This window comes from Ranitomeya imitator, chromosome 2 (genome assembly GCF_032444005.1).
Source record: "Ranitomeya imitator isolate aRanImi1 chromosome 2, aRanImi1.pri, whole genome shotgun sequence".
In the NCBI taxonomy this organism is placed as follows: domain Eukaryota; kingdom Metazoa; phylum Chordata; class Amphibia; order Anura; family Dendrobatidae; genus Ranitomeya; species Ranitomeya imitator.
In genome coordinates, this window is record NC_091283.1 from 337,798,126 (window position 1) to 337,815,069 (window position 16,944).

Sequence of the window (16,944 nt, forward strand, 5' to 3'; positions counted from 1 at the left end):
CCTATTCCTATTCGACTCAGCACCACTTGCACAGAGAACACTGACACAAATTGTTCTTAACATAAGACTGAAGGTGGGGACTTTTCATTATGAAGTAATCCCTTGTTATGTCCTGAAGGATCTCCACACTCCAATGGTTCTGGGTTTGCCTTGATTGGTGAAGCATAATACAACTGTGGATTGGCAATCCAGAGAGGTTGTGAAGTGGGGAGATTACTGTCTTGGTAGCTGCCTAAACATTTCCTCTTCTGCTATAGCTACAGGGATCTTACCAACATTTTTGTCTGGCTTTGAGGACCCTGCCCCAATTTTGTAGAAGGGGGTAGGCATCTCGACCTTGTTCACTAACCTGGAGGGTTATGTGTTCGAGGCTCAGGGGGACGCCATTGCCTCCTGCCCTTCAGGGAGGTTATTTGTGCCGTTTAAGTTGCGCTGCATTGTAATGAGAGAATTTCATAACTCTGTACTTACTGGCCACCCGGGTGGTAAGGCAACCACGGATCTCCATTCTCGTCGTTTTTGGTCGTGGAGGTTGCATCAGGATGTGGTTGAACAAGTGTCTACCTCCAATGTTTGTGCACATTCTAAAGTACCACATACCTGTCCATCTGGTCCTGTTTTGCCACTTCATCTTCATAACATGGTCTTGGTGACATTTGTAAAGGATAATTTGTGGATTAACTCCGTGCTGCCACAATGATACAAATTCAGATATATTAAAGAATTCAGGTGGTTTATTCAACGCGTTTCAAGGTCTATCTGACTTCATGATGTCTATGTGGTAAATATCCTGATGAAGGGGTCAGATAGACCTTGAAACGCGTTGGCCGGCCCGTGGATATGCAGTAGCCGATACACACATGCTTTTGCTTTATGCCATCAGGTGAGCAGCTCCTTGTTAAAAACTACAATTAATCCGAAGGATAAGACCCTATTTGCACTTTTTTATCTCCTTAATTTACTAACATGGTCTTGGGAGACAGGTATAAACGTATGACTGTCAGTAAAGAGATATGTGGAACCTCTTGAGCCCTCATCCCTAGCGACTCCCCCAATAATGGTTGATGGAAACCTGGAGTTTCAAATTTTGCCTCCTACATCGTTCCTTACAATACTTGTTGCATTGGAGGGGTTATGGTCCAGAGGAAAGGATGTGGGTTTCTGCATCAGAGGTGACTGTCCCCAGGGTGGTTCGTTCTTTCCATCACCTCTAATCCTAAGAAACCTTGTCTTGAGTGTCCGTAGGCCACTCGTAGAAGGGGGGGGTACTGTCACGGATGTGTCAGAGGCTGTAGACCATTGCACTGCATCTTGCTGCAGAAGGTCTCAGCAGGTTGCTTTGCTGACTAGTAGCCACCTCCCCCGGCTGATGGTGTCGCCTGGATCTGGGTGCTTATAACTCCCAACTTCCTGTTGGGAGTTGCGGGTGTTATTTCTATTCCTCCCTTGTGAAGGCTTGGAGCTACAGCTGTCGGCCACCTTCCTTTCTGGTGTCTGGAGGACGTCTGGTGTTACCGCTCTGAGTCTGCTAAAGATAAGAGACAACCCCCAGTTCATCCATCCCATATACCGCCATATAGTAGACGTCCGGTAACTGGTGATAATTCCCTCATGTGTGGGGTCTATTTGTCTCCAGAGAAATCACACGTTACATTCCACACATAACACTGTGCAGAAAAGGCGGCGCGGGGTAATTGTGCCAGTAGTGAGGGGAAATAATGGCGGAAATGTCACTGACTGAGGAGAAGTTTCCATGTAGCGTCTGCACTGCGGATATCAGTCACTGAGGCCCCTGATCATGTGACCCCTGACTCCTCCCCTCCTGTGACCTCATCACAGGTCCTGTGCGCACAGAGCAGCCATATATGTGGTGGCGGCTGTGCAGGTGGAGGTAGGTGCTGGAGATTCCCCATTACTGAGCGTGGGGAACATTAACCCCTTCTGCACTGAGACTCTTGGTGTTTTCGGCATTTTATACGAATCATTATGATTTTGTTCTGTTTCCTGTAATAGATACATACGACCCAACTATGGAAGACAGGAAGTGAGGAAAGAGATTGTTCTCCTAGAACAGGGCCCCTTTCTTGCCCCTCACATAGTGTAATGCCCCTGTAAGCAGGGTTCTTCTCCCACAACCAGCTGCCTCGGGCACTGTACCATGTCCTGGTACCTCAGATTCTTCTCCGGCACCCTTTCCTTTGCTTGGCACCAAATCTGTTTTGGCTTTGGGGCTATGGCCTTTATAATATCAGAAAACTACGTCAAGGTCACCTGACCAAGTGTACCATCTAGACTCTTCCTTCCTGAAACTCTCCCTCTTCCCATTGATTTTGCAGTGTCCCATCTGTATTGCAGATGGCAGTCTTTTTGTACAAATGCTGCACATGATGCCCCTCACGCAGTATAATGTTTCCACAATACTGGCATCTCACATAAAAGATATTTCCACACTACAACCATCCTACCACACACAGTGTAATATTTCCATCCCCCTCACTGACCACAGACATCTAATTAATAAATTCTCTCTTAGCCTCATTCTTGGTGCAGATACTAATGAACTCGGGAGCTATGAGATTATTACCATGCGATAGTTGGATGGGCAGGGGCGTAGCATCCATAACGGTAGCCCACTCAGTCACTATTATGCCCATGAATTGAGAGGGCTCAGTGGGATTTGATATTGGTCATCCTCTTCTTCCCATCATTACAATTTCAGCAATATCCACATTCTCATGATGGTGATACCATTGAATAGAATAGTGAATCGGGGAGTCAACAGCTCCTGATCCACCATTCAGCCTTCTCCTGTGAGTCTGAGACTCTGTGCACTGCAGGCACAATGATGTCACCACATCACACCTGTAGTATGGAGCCTCAGTACACACACTGCCCAGACTGGAGCAGTGCACCTCGGAAACAGGGTTGGGTTGAGTAGTGTGTGTGTGTGTGTCTGTGTGTGTGTGTTTAAGCATCAAGAATTGTGGGGCAGCTTAAGAGAAGAGCTGTTTGGGCTCTCATACTGAGTATATGGTTTGCATGGACCATTATCCTGGATAAGGGGGGCTGTGGTGGACTATAAATGTCTCCATACTGTTTGGGGGTCCTTATTTTCTGTAGCAGGTTGTGGTGGCCATAATACTGTGTGAGGTGCTGTGGGGGCCGTCACACTGTGTGGGGTCTGTGGAGGCCATCATACTGTGTGGAAGACCTCATTCTGAGCTACATGAGCACACTTAGAACAGTTTCCTTGTGTTGTAGCTGTTTTTGTTCTGACCCAAAGTCAGATATGTCGGATCAGCAGTGAGGCTGAATTAAGAGATTAGGCTCTCAGATAACGAGCGCTCAGAGAAAAGCATGCACACTGGTTGTGATCAAGTCACTTTTTCTAGTTTATTCGCACTAAAAGCAGTATTTTATACAATTTACAGTAATGTAACTCATGTAGCCCTCCCTGTTACCCAGGTCATGATGACCTTTATCACTAGCTGAAGAGCCTGGCGTTGCCCGGGCATAGTAATGAACTGTGGTTAGCTATAACAAATTATAATAATTATATTGCACACAAATTGTCGCTGTATGTCATCTCCTCCTGTATATAATGTATACCTGTGTGTCATCGCCTCCTGTATGTAGTATATACCTGTGTGTCATCTCCTCCTGTATATAGTATATACCTCTATGTCATCTACTCCTGTATATAGTATATACCTGTCATCTCCTCCTGTATATAGTATATACCAGTATGTCATATCCTCCTGTATATAATGTATACCTGTAAGTCATCTCCTCCTGTATATAGTATATACCTGTATGTCATCTCCTCCTATATATATAGTATATACCTGTTGTTAGAATCTGTTTTGTTTTTTGACCATCCGCCATCTTGTTGTGGGTTTCTGGCTGCTGGTCTTTTTCCTATGGTGCTGGGTGGCCTTAGGTCAGATGATTGTATCACCCTTTATTACCCAGCAGTTGCCTCCCATTCCTTGCTGGACAACAGTGTTAATCTGCTAGAGTTTTGGCTATGTGGTTTGATAGCTTTCTGTGTTTGATATTGTACAGTTCTGGGACCCCCGGTTCTGCTATCTTTAGTTTCTGTTTTCAGTTGGTTACTGCAACCGTCTGTGTTTTCTATTAGGAGGTGACCTGTTTTTATACCCAGTCCTTAGATCTTTCAGGGACCTCCTGCCCCCTATCTATAGGTCTTCGCTGAGATTAACCTAGGATCCTCGGTGGGTCTATTCACAAGGAATGGGTCACCCACTCCATCGTAGGGTATCAGCTTAGTCTCAGTGCAGGGTCAGTTTTCACCCTTCTATCCTAGTTCTGTGTTGCAGTTCCGTAACAGTTTGTCCAGGAACACATAAAAAAATAAATAAAAAATTCTCTCCCGGATTCCTTCAATATGTGCAGCGTCCAGGAACTTGCTCAAGGCTTGCAAGGGTTAACTTTGGAAGTAGCCGACCTGCAGCGGCATGTGAGTAATTACTCTGGAACACTCTCTGAAGATCCTAAGGTAGGATTACCTGAGTTTTTTTCTGGTAAACGGCAGTCATTTTTTATGTTTAAAAATGCATGTTTACTATATTTGCGGCTTAGACCCAGATCCTCTGGGAGTGAATTACAGCGTATGGGGATTATTATGTCTTAATTGTGAAATGAACCCCAAATCTGGGCATTTTCATTACATCCTGATGATCCTTGTTTGACATCAGTAGTTTTTTTTCTGCTATGGGGTTGTTATGATGATCCTGATTGGGTCACATCAGCTGAGGCAGTGCTCAGATGGCTTAAACAGGGCCCTGTTGATGCTGAGAGGTATTGCATCCTGTTCAGTCGATGGTCCGCAGAGGTCAGGTGGAATGACCCAGCACTCAAGAGTCAGTTTTTAGCAGGTTTGAGTGAAAGAGTTAAAGATTTGCTCATTGCACCTGATACTTTGGAAACTGCTAGGCAGTTAGCTATCCGTGTGGATAGAAGACTGAGAGGCAGACAGAATGAAGAGAAGGCTCTTATAATGCTGAACCCCGTCTCTCAGGATAGCCCCGTCGACTACGGGGAACCGATGCAACTTGGGGTGATGTCCTCTCATTCCCAGGAGAGGGAGAAGAGGTTTTCTGAAGGGCTACACTTGTATTGTGGTAAGGCTGACCATTTCATTAAGCAATGTGAGGTTCGCATAAGGAAAGAAAAAAAAAAATAGCTCAGTTGGAGTAACGCTCCAGTTCGTGTTGCTTTTTTACGATCCACAGGAGTTTCTTATTCTGGTAATACCACATATCATGGTCATTTCCTTGATTTTCAGGTAATGGTGGATTGTGGTTCTGCACTTAATTTGATTGATCAACAATTCCTAGACAAATATAAGTTTGATTCTGAACCATTGTCACCTCCTATACCTGTTGTGGCTATTGATAACACTCCTCTGGAACATGGGTGTATTTCTTGAAAGGTTACCGCGTTCCCACTTATGAATATGGAACATCAGGAGTGTATAGACTTGTTTGTTCTTGCTAAATTACCTTGCTCAGTCATCCTGGGTTTACCCTGGTTAAAAATGCACAATCCTTTGCTGGACTGGTTGTCAGTACTAGGTCCTGGAGTCAGGGGTGTTATGGTAATTGTTGTAACGTCCACATTGCTGCTGTTGTAAAGAAGGACCTACCTGAAGCCATTCAGGATTTCTGGAGGCTATTTTCGGAGGTTGAGTCACAAGTTCTACCACCCCATAGAGATTACAACTGCGCTATTGAGTTCATCCCAGGTGCCACACTTCCTAAGAGTCGTTTATTTAATTTGACAATTCCTGAGAGGGAGGCCTTAAAGGAATACATACAGACTAGTTTAGCTGCAGGTCATGTAAGACCCTGTTATGTATGCTAATGACAGGTGCTATGAAGGCAATTCAGAAACACAGTGTGCTTAGCGATCAGAGCGCACACAGTGATCTGACCAATACCCAAAAATAAAAGAACGAGCTCTGAGACGTGGAAACTCTGTAGACTGCACACCTGATCCTATCCTAAACACAACTAAAAGTGGCTGTGGATTGCGCCTAACAACTACCTAGGCAACTCGGCACAGCCTAAGAAACTAGCTAGCCTGAAGATAGAAAAATAGGCCTGACTTGCCCCAGAGAAATTCCCCAAAGGAAAAGGCAGCCCCCCACATATAATGACTGTGAGTAAGATGAAAAGACAAAACGTAGGGATGAAATAGATTCAGCAAAGTGGGGCCCGATATTCTAGGACAGAGCGAGGACAGTAAAGCAAACTTTGCAGTCTACAAAAAACCCTAAAGCAAAACCACGCAAAGGGGGCAAAAAAAACCCACCGTGCCGAACTAATGGCACGGCGGTACACCCTTTGCGTCTCAGAGCTTCCAGCAAAACAAAAGACAAGCTGGACAGAAAAAAAGCAACAAAAAAGCAAAAAGCACTTAGCTATACAGAGCAGCAGGTCACAGGAACAATCAGGAGAAGCTCAGATCCAACACTGAAACATTGACAAGGAGCAAGGATAGCAGCATCAGGCGGAGTTAAGTAATGAAGCAGTTAACGAGCTCACCAGAACACCTGAGGGAGGAAGCTCAGAAGCTGCAGTACCACTTGTGACCACAGGAGTGAATTCAGCCACAGAATTCACAACAGTACCCCCCCCTTGAGGAGGGGTCACCGAACCCTCACCAGAGCCCCCAGGCCGACCAGGATGAGCCGCATGAAAGGCACGAACAAGATCGGAAGCATGAACATCAGAGGCAAAAACCCAGGAATTATCTTCCTGAGCATAACCCTTCCATTTGACCAGATACTGGAGTTTCCGTCTAGAAACACGAGAATCCAAAATCTTCTCCACAATATACTCCAATTCCCCCTCCACCAAAACCGGGCCAGGAGGCTCAACAGATGGAACCATAGGTGCCACGTATCTCCGCAACAACGACCTATGGAATACATTATGTATGGAAAAGGAGTCTGGGAGGGTCAAACGAAAAGACACAGGATTGAGAACCTCAGAAATCCTATACGGACCAATAAAACGAGGTTTAAATTTAGGAGAGGAAACCTTCATAGGAATATGACGAGAAGATAACCAAACCAGATCCCCAACACGAAGTCGGGGACCCACACGGCGTCTGCGATTAGCAAAAAGTTGAGCTTTCTCCTGGGACAAGATCAAATTGTCCACTACCTGAGTCCAGATCTGCTGCAACCTATCCACCACAGAATCCACACCAGGACAGTCCGAAGACTCAACCTGTCCTGAAGAGAAACGAGGATGGAACCCAGAATTGCAAAAAAATGGAGAAACCAAGGTAGCCGAGCTGGCCCGATTATTAAGGGCGAACTCAGCCAACGGCAAAAAGGACACCCAATCATCCTGGTCTGCAGAAACAAAACATCTCAGATATGTTTCCAAGGTCTGATTGGTTCGTTCGGTCTGGCCATTAGTCTGAGGATGGAAAGCCGAGGAAAAGGATAGGTCAATGCCCATCCTACCACAAAAGGCTCGCCAAAACCTTGAAACAAACTGGGAACCTCTGTCAGAAACAATATTCTCAGGAATGCCATGCAACCGAACCACATGCTGAAAGAACAAAGGTACCAAATCAGAGGAGGAAGGCAATTTAGCCAAGGGCACCAGATGGACCATTTTAGAAAAGCGATCACAGACCACCCAAATGACTGACATCTTTTGAGAAACGGGAAGGTCAGAAATGAAATCCATCGAAATATGTGTCCAAGGCCTCTTTGGGACCGGCAAGGGCAAAAGCAACCCACTGGCACGAGAACAGCAGGGCTTAGCCCTAGCACAAATCCCACAGGACTGCACAAAAGTACGTACATCCCGTGACAGAGATGGCCACCAGAAGGATCTAGCCACTAACTCTCTGGTACCAAAGATTCCAGGATGACCAGCCAACACCGAACAATGAAGTTCAGAGATAAGTTTATTAGTCCACCTATCAGGGACGAACAGTTTCTCTGCTGGACAACGATCAGGTTTATTCGCCTGAAATTTTTGCAGCACCCGCCGCAAATCAGGGGAGATGGCAGACACAATGACTCCTTCCTTGAGGATACCCGCTGGCTCAGATAAACCCGGAGAGTCGGGCACAAAACTCCTAGACAGAGCATCCGCCTTCACATTTTTAGAGCCCGGAAGGTACGAAATCACAAAGTCGAAGCGGGCAAAAAATAACGACCAACGGGCCTGTCTAGGATTCAAGCGCTTGGCAGACTCGAGATAAGTCAAGTTCTTATGATCAGTCAATACCACCACGCGATGCTTAGCTCCTTCAAGCCAATGACGCCACTCCTCGAATGCCCACTTCATGGCCAGCAACTCTCGATTGCCCACATCATAATTACGCTCAGCGGGCGAAAACTTCCTGGAAAAGAAAGCACATGGTTTCATCACTGAGCAATCAGAACCTCTCTGTGACAAAACCGCCCCTGCTCCAATCTCAGAAGAATCAACCTCGACCTGGAACGGAAGAGAAACATCTGGCTGACACAACACAGGGGCAGAACAAAAACGACGCTTCAACTCCTGAAAAGCTTCCACAGCAGCAGAAGACCAATTAACCAAATCAGCACCCTTCTTGGTCAAATCGGTCAATGGTTTGGCAATGCTAGAAAAATTACAGATGAAGCGACGATAAAAATTAGCAAAGCCCAGGAACTTTTGCAGACTTTTCAGAGATGTCGGCTGAATCCAATCCTGGATGGCTTGGACCTTAACTGGATCCATCTCGATAGTAGAAGGGGTAAAGATGAACCCCAAAAATGAAACTTTCTGCACACCGAAGAGACACTTTGATCCCTTCACAAACAAAGAGTTAGCACGCAGGACCTGAAAAACCATTCTGACCTGCTTCACATGAGACTCCCAATCATCTGAGAAGATCAAAATATCATCCAAGTAAACAATCAGGAATTTATCCAGATACTCACGGAAGATGTCATGCATAAAAGACTGAAACACAGATGGAGCATTGGCAAGTCCGAACGGCATCACTAGATACTCAAAATGACCCTCGGGCGTATTGAATGCAGTTTTCCATTCATCTCCTTGCCTGATTCTCACCAGATTATACGCACCACGAAGATCTATCTTAGTGAACCAACTAGCCCCCTTAATCCGAGCAAACAAGTCAGATAACAATGGCAAGGGATACTGAAATTTAACAGTGATCTTATTAAGAAGGCGGTAATCAATACACGGTCTCAGCGAACCATCCTTCTTGGCTACAAAGAAGAACCCTGCTCCCAGTGGTGATGACGATGGGCGAATATGTCCCTTCTCCAGGGATTCCTTCACATAACTGCGCATAGCGGCGTGTTCGGGCACGGATAAATTAAATAATCGACCTTTAGGGAATTTACTACCAGGAATCAAATTGATAGCACAATCACAATCCCTATGCGGAGTTAGAGCATCGGACTTGGCTCTTCAAATACATCCTGATAATCAGACAAGAACTCTGGGACCTCAGAAGGGGTGGATGACGAAATCGACAAAAATGAACACAGAGCAGAAAAAAAAAAAAAAAAAAATGATGTCAGAACTTTTTCTTTCCCTCTATTGAGAATCATTAGTTTGGCTCCTTGTACTGTTATGATTGCTAATGACAGGTGTTATGAAGGCAATCCAGAAACACAGTGTGCTTAGCGATCAGAGCGCACACAGTGATCTGACAAATACCCAAAAATACAAGAACGAGCTCTGAGACGTGGAAACTCTGTAGACTGCACACCTGATCCTATCCTAAACACAACTAAAAGCGGCTGTGGATTGCGCCTAACAACTACCTAGGCAACTCGGCACAGCCTAAGAAACTAGCTAGCCTGAAGATAGAAAAATAGGCCTGACTTGCCCCAGAGAAATTCCCCAAAGGAAAAGGCAGCCCCCCACATATAATGACTGTGAGTAAGATGAAAAGACAAAACGTAGGGATGAAATAGATTCAGCAAAGTGGGGCCCGATATTCTAGGACAGAGCGAGGACAGTAAAGCGAACTTTGCAGTCTACAAAAAACCCTAAAGCAAAACCACGCAAAGGGGGCAAAAAAAACCCACCGTGCCGAACTAACGGCACCGCGGTACACCCTTTGCGTCTCAGAGCTTCCAGCAAAACAAAAGACAAGCTGGACAGAAAAAAAGCAACAAAAAAGCAAAAGGCACTTAGCTATACAGAGCAGCAGGTCACAGGAACAATCAGGAGAAGCTCAGATCCAACACTGAAACATTGACAAGGAGCAAGGATAGCAGCATCAGGCGGAGTTAAGTAATGAAGCAGTTAACGAGCTCACCAGAACACCTGAGGGAGGAAGCTCAGAAGCTGCAGTACCACTTGTGACCACAGGAGTGAATTCAGCCACAGAATTCACAACAAGAAACACACCCACCCAAGGCCTAGACAGCAGTCCGGCACAGAGGCTCATGAGTAGGCGTACAAAGACACTAGTACCAACTGCGTGTCATCTGTTAGAGCCAAAGCTGCTGGGAAACATCGAAGCTAAATTACAGAAGAATCAAGCTAGGCAAGCTTTCTATTACAATAAATCTGCAAAGGATCTGCCTGAGCTCCAGAGAAATGACAACATTCGGCTGCAGCCAAGCACCACATTTGACAAACACTGGCAAAAGGCAAAGGTTGTCCAGAAACTGGGACCTCGGTCTTACGAAATTCTAACAGACGACGGAAGAAGACTAAGGAGGAATCGAAGATATTTGAGGAAAACGCAAGAAAGAGATGATTCATGGCCTTTTGAACAGTATCCAGACACCCAAGACAACGAGGCAGCAAGTACAAGTCAGGCACCAACAGTGACAGCTGACCATCAGGGTGAGGACTCTGGCCAGAGACAGACAATATCAGAAGAACTACCAGATGTAGAAAGTGACACATCTTATATTACCAGAGCTGGAAGAATTAGCAAAAAGCCGGCGCACCTCAAAGATTATATCTAACTGGACGTACTAGGTTAATTTCTAACTTGGTCATAGTATACATTAGTTTAGTATCTTTTATTGTTCCTCTAGTTAAAAGAGAAAGGATGTAGCAATATGTTATATGTTCATGTGGCCTCTAGGGGTCTCACTACTTTTATGTGTGTTCTATATTCTTTGTTTGGAACTTGTTGAATGTTGTTGTACTCGGAATTCATGTAATGGAGGTTGAGACATGATGTGAATAAAGAGCCTGGAGATACTCACAGAGTGTGATTTATGACAGGATTCCTCAAACAGAACAATATTGAGACACCCATCACTTGGGTGTCCCAATATGGAGGTCAGTGAACTCCCGCCGCTTGGAATTCTGGGATCTGGACACATCTGGATGGAACAGGATGTGAAGACATTACATGGTAAGTATTGTAGGGATCGTACTTGCTCAGGTGCAGAGGGGGCAATCATAGGGTTTATTGCTCCACAAACCCACATAACAAACAGAAAAAAAAACAAAAATAGCCTTTAGCTCAGGCAAAAAAAATACAAATGTCCACTTCCTCAGTTCTGGAGCCTCAACACACATTGGAGGATTTCACCTCCCCACATACAGGTCCTGTGTTAAGCCTTGGCCTACATTATATAGCTGTAACCACACCCAGGAACCCATCACATGATTAGTGACATCACCGCAGGTCCTAGTGGTAAGGTATATGGGTAGCCAGATCCTCTCATCTCTCACAGCTACCCGTGACCAGGACCCAAGTGCATTAAATGATCCCTTAGTGCTTATGTGCAATAAAATACCACAAAGAAAATGGTGTAGTAGTCCAAAGAATGGTATAAAACGTAAACTTTAGTTGGAATGCAAAATCAAAGGTCAAACAGAAGCAGTAAAGAGTTAAAATCAGCAGCACATTCGTAGTTACAGAATAGGGGGACAAAGTGGCATCACATAACAGCAATATAGATCAAATGTAGTTTAGTACTCCATCAGAACTAAAGCCCCCGTCACACACAGCGAGATCGCTAGCGAGATCGCTGCTGAGTCACAAGTTTTGTGACGCAACAGCGATCTCAGTAGCGATCTCGTTATGTGTGACACGTAGCAGCGATCAGGCCCCTGCTGTGAGATCGCTGGTCGTGTCGGAATGGCCTGGACCATTTTTTGATCGTTGAGGTCCCGCTGGGTAGCACACATCGCTGTGTTTGACACCTGACCAACGACCTCGCTCACAGGACGTCCCATTGAATCATCATGAAATAGCATCGTTCTACAGGTCGCTACAGTTCACCGCATCGCTGCTGCGTCGTTGGGGAGATCGCACTGTGTGACATCTCACCAGCGACCACATAGCGACGCTTGAGCGATCCCTGACAGGTCGTATCGTTGTCGGAATCGCTCAAGCGTCGCTATGTGTGACGGGGCCTTTACAAACACTCCATATATAGCATATAAGACCAAACAATGGCACTAAGGGAACCATAACCAGGCTTAGGGAGCATGTTAATAAAGAAATGGAAACCTACCATATAGTGAGTCTAAAACTGAAAAGTGGGATGTGCAATATTATTCGGCCCCTTTACTTTTAGTGCATCAAACTCACTCCAGAAGGTCATTGTGTATCTCTGAATGATCCAATGTTGTCCTAAATGCCTAATGATGATAAGTATAATCCACCTGTGTGTTATCAAGTCTCCATATAAATGCACCTGCTCTGTGATAGTCTCAGGGTTCTGTTTGAAGCACAGAGAGCATCATAAAGACTATGGAACACAACAGGCAGGCAACAACTGTTGTGGAGTAGTTTAAAGCTAGAGTTGGATACAAAATTCTTTCCAAAACTTTAAACATCCCAAGGAGCACTGTGCAAGCGATCATATTCAAATCTACCAAGACCCAGACGTTCCTCTAAACTTTCATCTCAAACAAGGAGAAAACTGATCAGAGATGCAGCCAAGAGGCCCATGATCACTCTGGATGAACTGCAGAGATCTACAGCTGAGGTGGGACAGTCTGTCCATAGGATAACAATCAGTCGTACACTGCACAAATCTGGCCTTTATGGAAGGGTGGCAAGAAGAAAGCTATTTCTCAAAGATATCCATAAAAAGTGTAATTTAAAGTTTGCAAAAAGCCACCTGGGAGACACACCAAACATGTGGAAGAAGGTGCTCTGGTCAGATGAAACCAAAATCGAACATTTTGGCAACAATGCCAAACGATATGTTTGGCGTAAAGGCAACACAGCTAATCACCCTGAACACACCATCCCCACTGTCAAACATGGTGGTGGCAGCATCATGGTTTGGGCCTGCTTTTCTTCAGCAGGGACAGGGAAGATGGTTAAAATTGATGGGAAGATGGATGGAGCCAAATACAGGACCATTCTTGAAGAAAACTTGTTGGAGTCTGCAAAAGACCTGAGACTGGGACGGAGATTTGTCTTCCAACAAGACAATCATCCCAAACATAAAGCAAAATCTACAATGGAATGGTTCACAAATAAACGTATCCAGGTGCTAGAATGGCCAAGTCAAAGCCCAGACCTCAATCCAAACGAGAATCTGTTGAAAGAGCTGAAAACTGCTGTTCACAAACGATCTCCATCAAACCTCACTGAGTTCGAGCTATTTGCCAAGGAAGAATGGGCAAGAATTTCAGTCTCTCGATGTACAAAACTGATAGAGACATACCCCAAGTGACTTGCAGCTGTAATCGCAGCAAAAGGTGGCGAACAAAGTATTAAGTTAAAGGGGCCGAATAATATTGCACGCCCCACTTTTCAGTTTTTGATTTTCCAGAAAAATTTAAAATAACAAATAAATTTCGTTCAACTTCACAATTGTGTTCCACTTGTTGATTGTCCACCAAAAATGTACATTTGGTATCTTTATGTTTCAAGCATGATATGTGGGAAAAGGTTGAAAAGTTTCAGGGTGCCGAATACTTTTGCAAGGCACTGTGTATGTGTATATAATATATATTTATATTATATGAGGCTTTGCATGTGGAATGGGTGGGGCTTGATATACATGCATACATACTCTAAGTTTTATATACAGCTCTGGCCACTGCACAAGCTTATAAAAATCAGCTTCTCTACATGTCTGACAGCCATTCTATTCCAATGCCAGTTGAATTCCAGTCAGAGTACACTTCATTCTACTTAATATGCTTCTGATTAGGTGATCATCTGAACCAAATCTTATTTAACGAAGGAGAGTATAGAAAACACTGCTGTGGTCTTCACAATCCTCTTGCAATAGGACAAGCTGGATGGCAAAACAAGTGCTAGTAATATCCTAAAAGTAATAGGAATGAAAAAATAACTTTTAATCATGCCACAGGAGTTGAAAAGAAAATCTTAAGTGAGGAAAAGAAGGGCTCAATTCTGGCTTTAATAGCAGAGGGATACAGTGAGCATCATGTTGCCTCCATCCTTAAAATTTCTAAGACGGCAGTCCATTACAACAAGATCAAGCAGCAGATATTAGAGACAACAAAGCTACAGAGTGGCAAAGGGCGAAAACGACTCTCCACTAACTGGGATGACCGTCATCTTATTCGAATGTCACTCAGCAACCGCAGGATGACATCAAGTGACCTACAATAGGAATGGCAAATGGCAGCTGGGGTGAAGTGCACAGCAAGAACAGTTCGTAACAGGCTCCTAGAGGCAGGGCTCAAGTCATGTAAAGCTATAAAAAAGCCTTTCATCAATGAGAAGCAAAGGAGAGCCAGGCTAAAGTTTGCCAAAGACAAAAAGGATTGGACCATAGAGAACCGGAGTAAGGTAAAGGTAAAGCTTCAGGATGGGGTCCCAATTACTGAAATCCTTGAATTTCTAGAGAAGGGACTAGAATGGGGCCTTGCAGTCAGTACTTTAAAAGTACAAGTGGCAGCTCTAGGAGCACTATATAATCAGGATGTTGCAGGTAACCCATGGGTAGCACGGTTCACCAAAGCCGCTGCAAGGTCTAAACCGATGGCTAGCCAGGAGTTATGATCTTTGGATTTAAATCTTGTCCTAACAGGTTATCCCATTTGATCCTATAGATTCAAACCCTCTTAAGATCTTATCTTAGAATAGGGAAGAGGAAAGATTTCACACCCTAGACATGAAAAGATGTCTGGTTCAGTACCTAGAGTCCACCCAGAGATGTAGGAAGGAAAGATCTCTCTTAGTATGTTTCCAGGGACCTAGAAAGGGACTCAAGGATTCCAAGAATACCCTGGCGAGATGGATAAGAGATGCGATAGCCTTGGCCTATTCATCCAGTGGGAATATCGTTCCAGAGAGTCTGAAAGCTCATTCCATGAGCAATGGCGACCTCATGGGCGGAAAGGTCAGAGGTATCAGTAGAACAAATCTGTAGGGCGGCCAACTGGTCATCACCTTCAACCTTTTTTAGGCACTATCGGCTGGACCTAGCCTCTTTGTCTGACTTGACCTTTGGAAGAAGGGTTCTTCAGGCTGTGGCCCCTCCCTAAGTTACAAATCTCTGTAATTCTCTCTGTGATGCTGTCATAGGGGATAGAGAAAGACATAGTTGCTTACCGGTAACAGGATTTCTCAGAGCCCATGACAGCAGCCGCTTATTCCCTCCCATCACGTGTGTGGTGAGCATGTTTTACTGTTCGTAGTGTCTTTATGTATAGGCATGGTGGTTTTATTTCTGATAAGCAGTATGATAATGTATATATATTTTTATTGTTGTCATTAACCTGGAGGCCCTCCGATGCTTTGTAAACCAACTGATGCGAGGGAGAGGTACCGCCCTTTTATCTGTAGGTTCCCTGTCCCTGAAGGGCAGATCCCCTCTCTCCGTGATGCTGTCATGTGCTCTGAGAAATCCCTTTACCGGTAAGTAACTACGTCTTTCGATGCCATGTTTGCATCAAGTGGTTAAACCGCCAGGGTTTTTGTTGCAGCTGTTCTGGGGCCCAAAAGAGTTTTTTTTTAAACAATTGTTTATTGTGTGAAAAAAATAAAATGTCTTCTGCTTTTTCCATGTTTTTTTTTCTTTCTACAAGAATTGTTGGAGCCAATTTTTTTTAGAAACATTTTAATATCTGTTTTTTTTTCTCCTGGTGTTTTTCTTGTAATATAGGAAAGCCTAAGGCCAGAAATAAACCCCATAAATCACTGTACATGGAGACTTTGGGATAAGATTTCTGTCCTGTTGTTTGTGCAAACAAACAAACCTTTTATAAAAGCCTCAAACTTCTGTGTGTGTGAATCAGACCTGAGATCTATCGTGATAGAAGATTACAGTGCGGGGAAGACGGGGAAACCTTCATATAGATGGCTGGTGGGGATGGAGTCAGTGACGGACTCTGGACAAATATGTATCTAGAGCCGTAGTAGAAGATGAAGATGTCGTCCTCATCATGAAGTAGTTATTTCTCCTGTCCCGTGTAATGAATATCTCCTGCAGTATTGCTAATGCCGATTCCAGCGTCGGTAAATGAGACGAGAATTAGCGTTATGGAAGATGAGTCTATGAGAAACGTATTCAGCTGCCGACTCCGAGGAAGAAACTGCTTGTTGTCTGTGGTCTAAAACATATAGGTTTTATTAGTAGATGTAAAGAAGGAAACTAAATACTGTAGAATAATAAATTTCATCATATGTTTCCCTTATCTTCAGTAATTGTATTATTACACAGGATTTTTATGATGTTACATCGGCTCATCTTCTTCTCATTCAGGTCTCTACAATATCGGATCCTCTCAGTGAAGATTTTCTACATAAGAGTTTTCCTGATTTACCGATCAAAGATGGATATGGACAGAGACAAGATGGCGGAGAGGATATTACACCTCACCCTAGAGATCCTATTCCGGCTTACTGGAGAGGTGAGAGATTCTGATGACGTCACATTACATTATTCCTATCTATGGGAATAACAGATGTACAGAACTGGAGAGGTGAGGACTCTGGAAATGTCTGTAGTGAGATTTATTAATGTGTCTCTCCATA

The 16,944-nt window shown here is 44.4% G+C and overlaps 1 protein-coding gene across 3 annotated transcripts in view; it reads left to right on the forward strand.

Moving 5' to 3' along the window:
• The first annotated feature begins 1,832 nt into the window (after positions 1 to 1,832).
• Positions 1,833 to 16,944, forward strand: part of LOC138663644 (gastrula zinc finger protein XlCGF26.1-like) — a 40,080-nt gene continuing 24,968 nt past the window's right edge. The window contains exons 1-3 of one of the 3 annotated variants that reach the window (XM_069749924.1): positions 1,862 to 1,891; positions 4,417 to 4,519; positions 16,673 to 16,820. In XM_069749924.1, the coding sequence (XP_069606025.1) occupies positions 16,743 to 16,820 (78 nt within the window). In that variant the 5' untranslated portion in view covers positions 1,862 to 1,891; positions 4,417 to 4,519; positions 16,673 to 16,742. Of the gene's footprint in view, positions 1,892 to 4,416; positions 4,520 to 16,484; positions 16,821 to 16,944 lie in introns of those variants that run through there. The other 2 variants (XM_069749923.1, XM_069749921.1) reach the window with 2 other exon arrangements.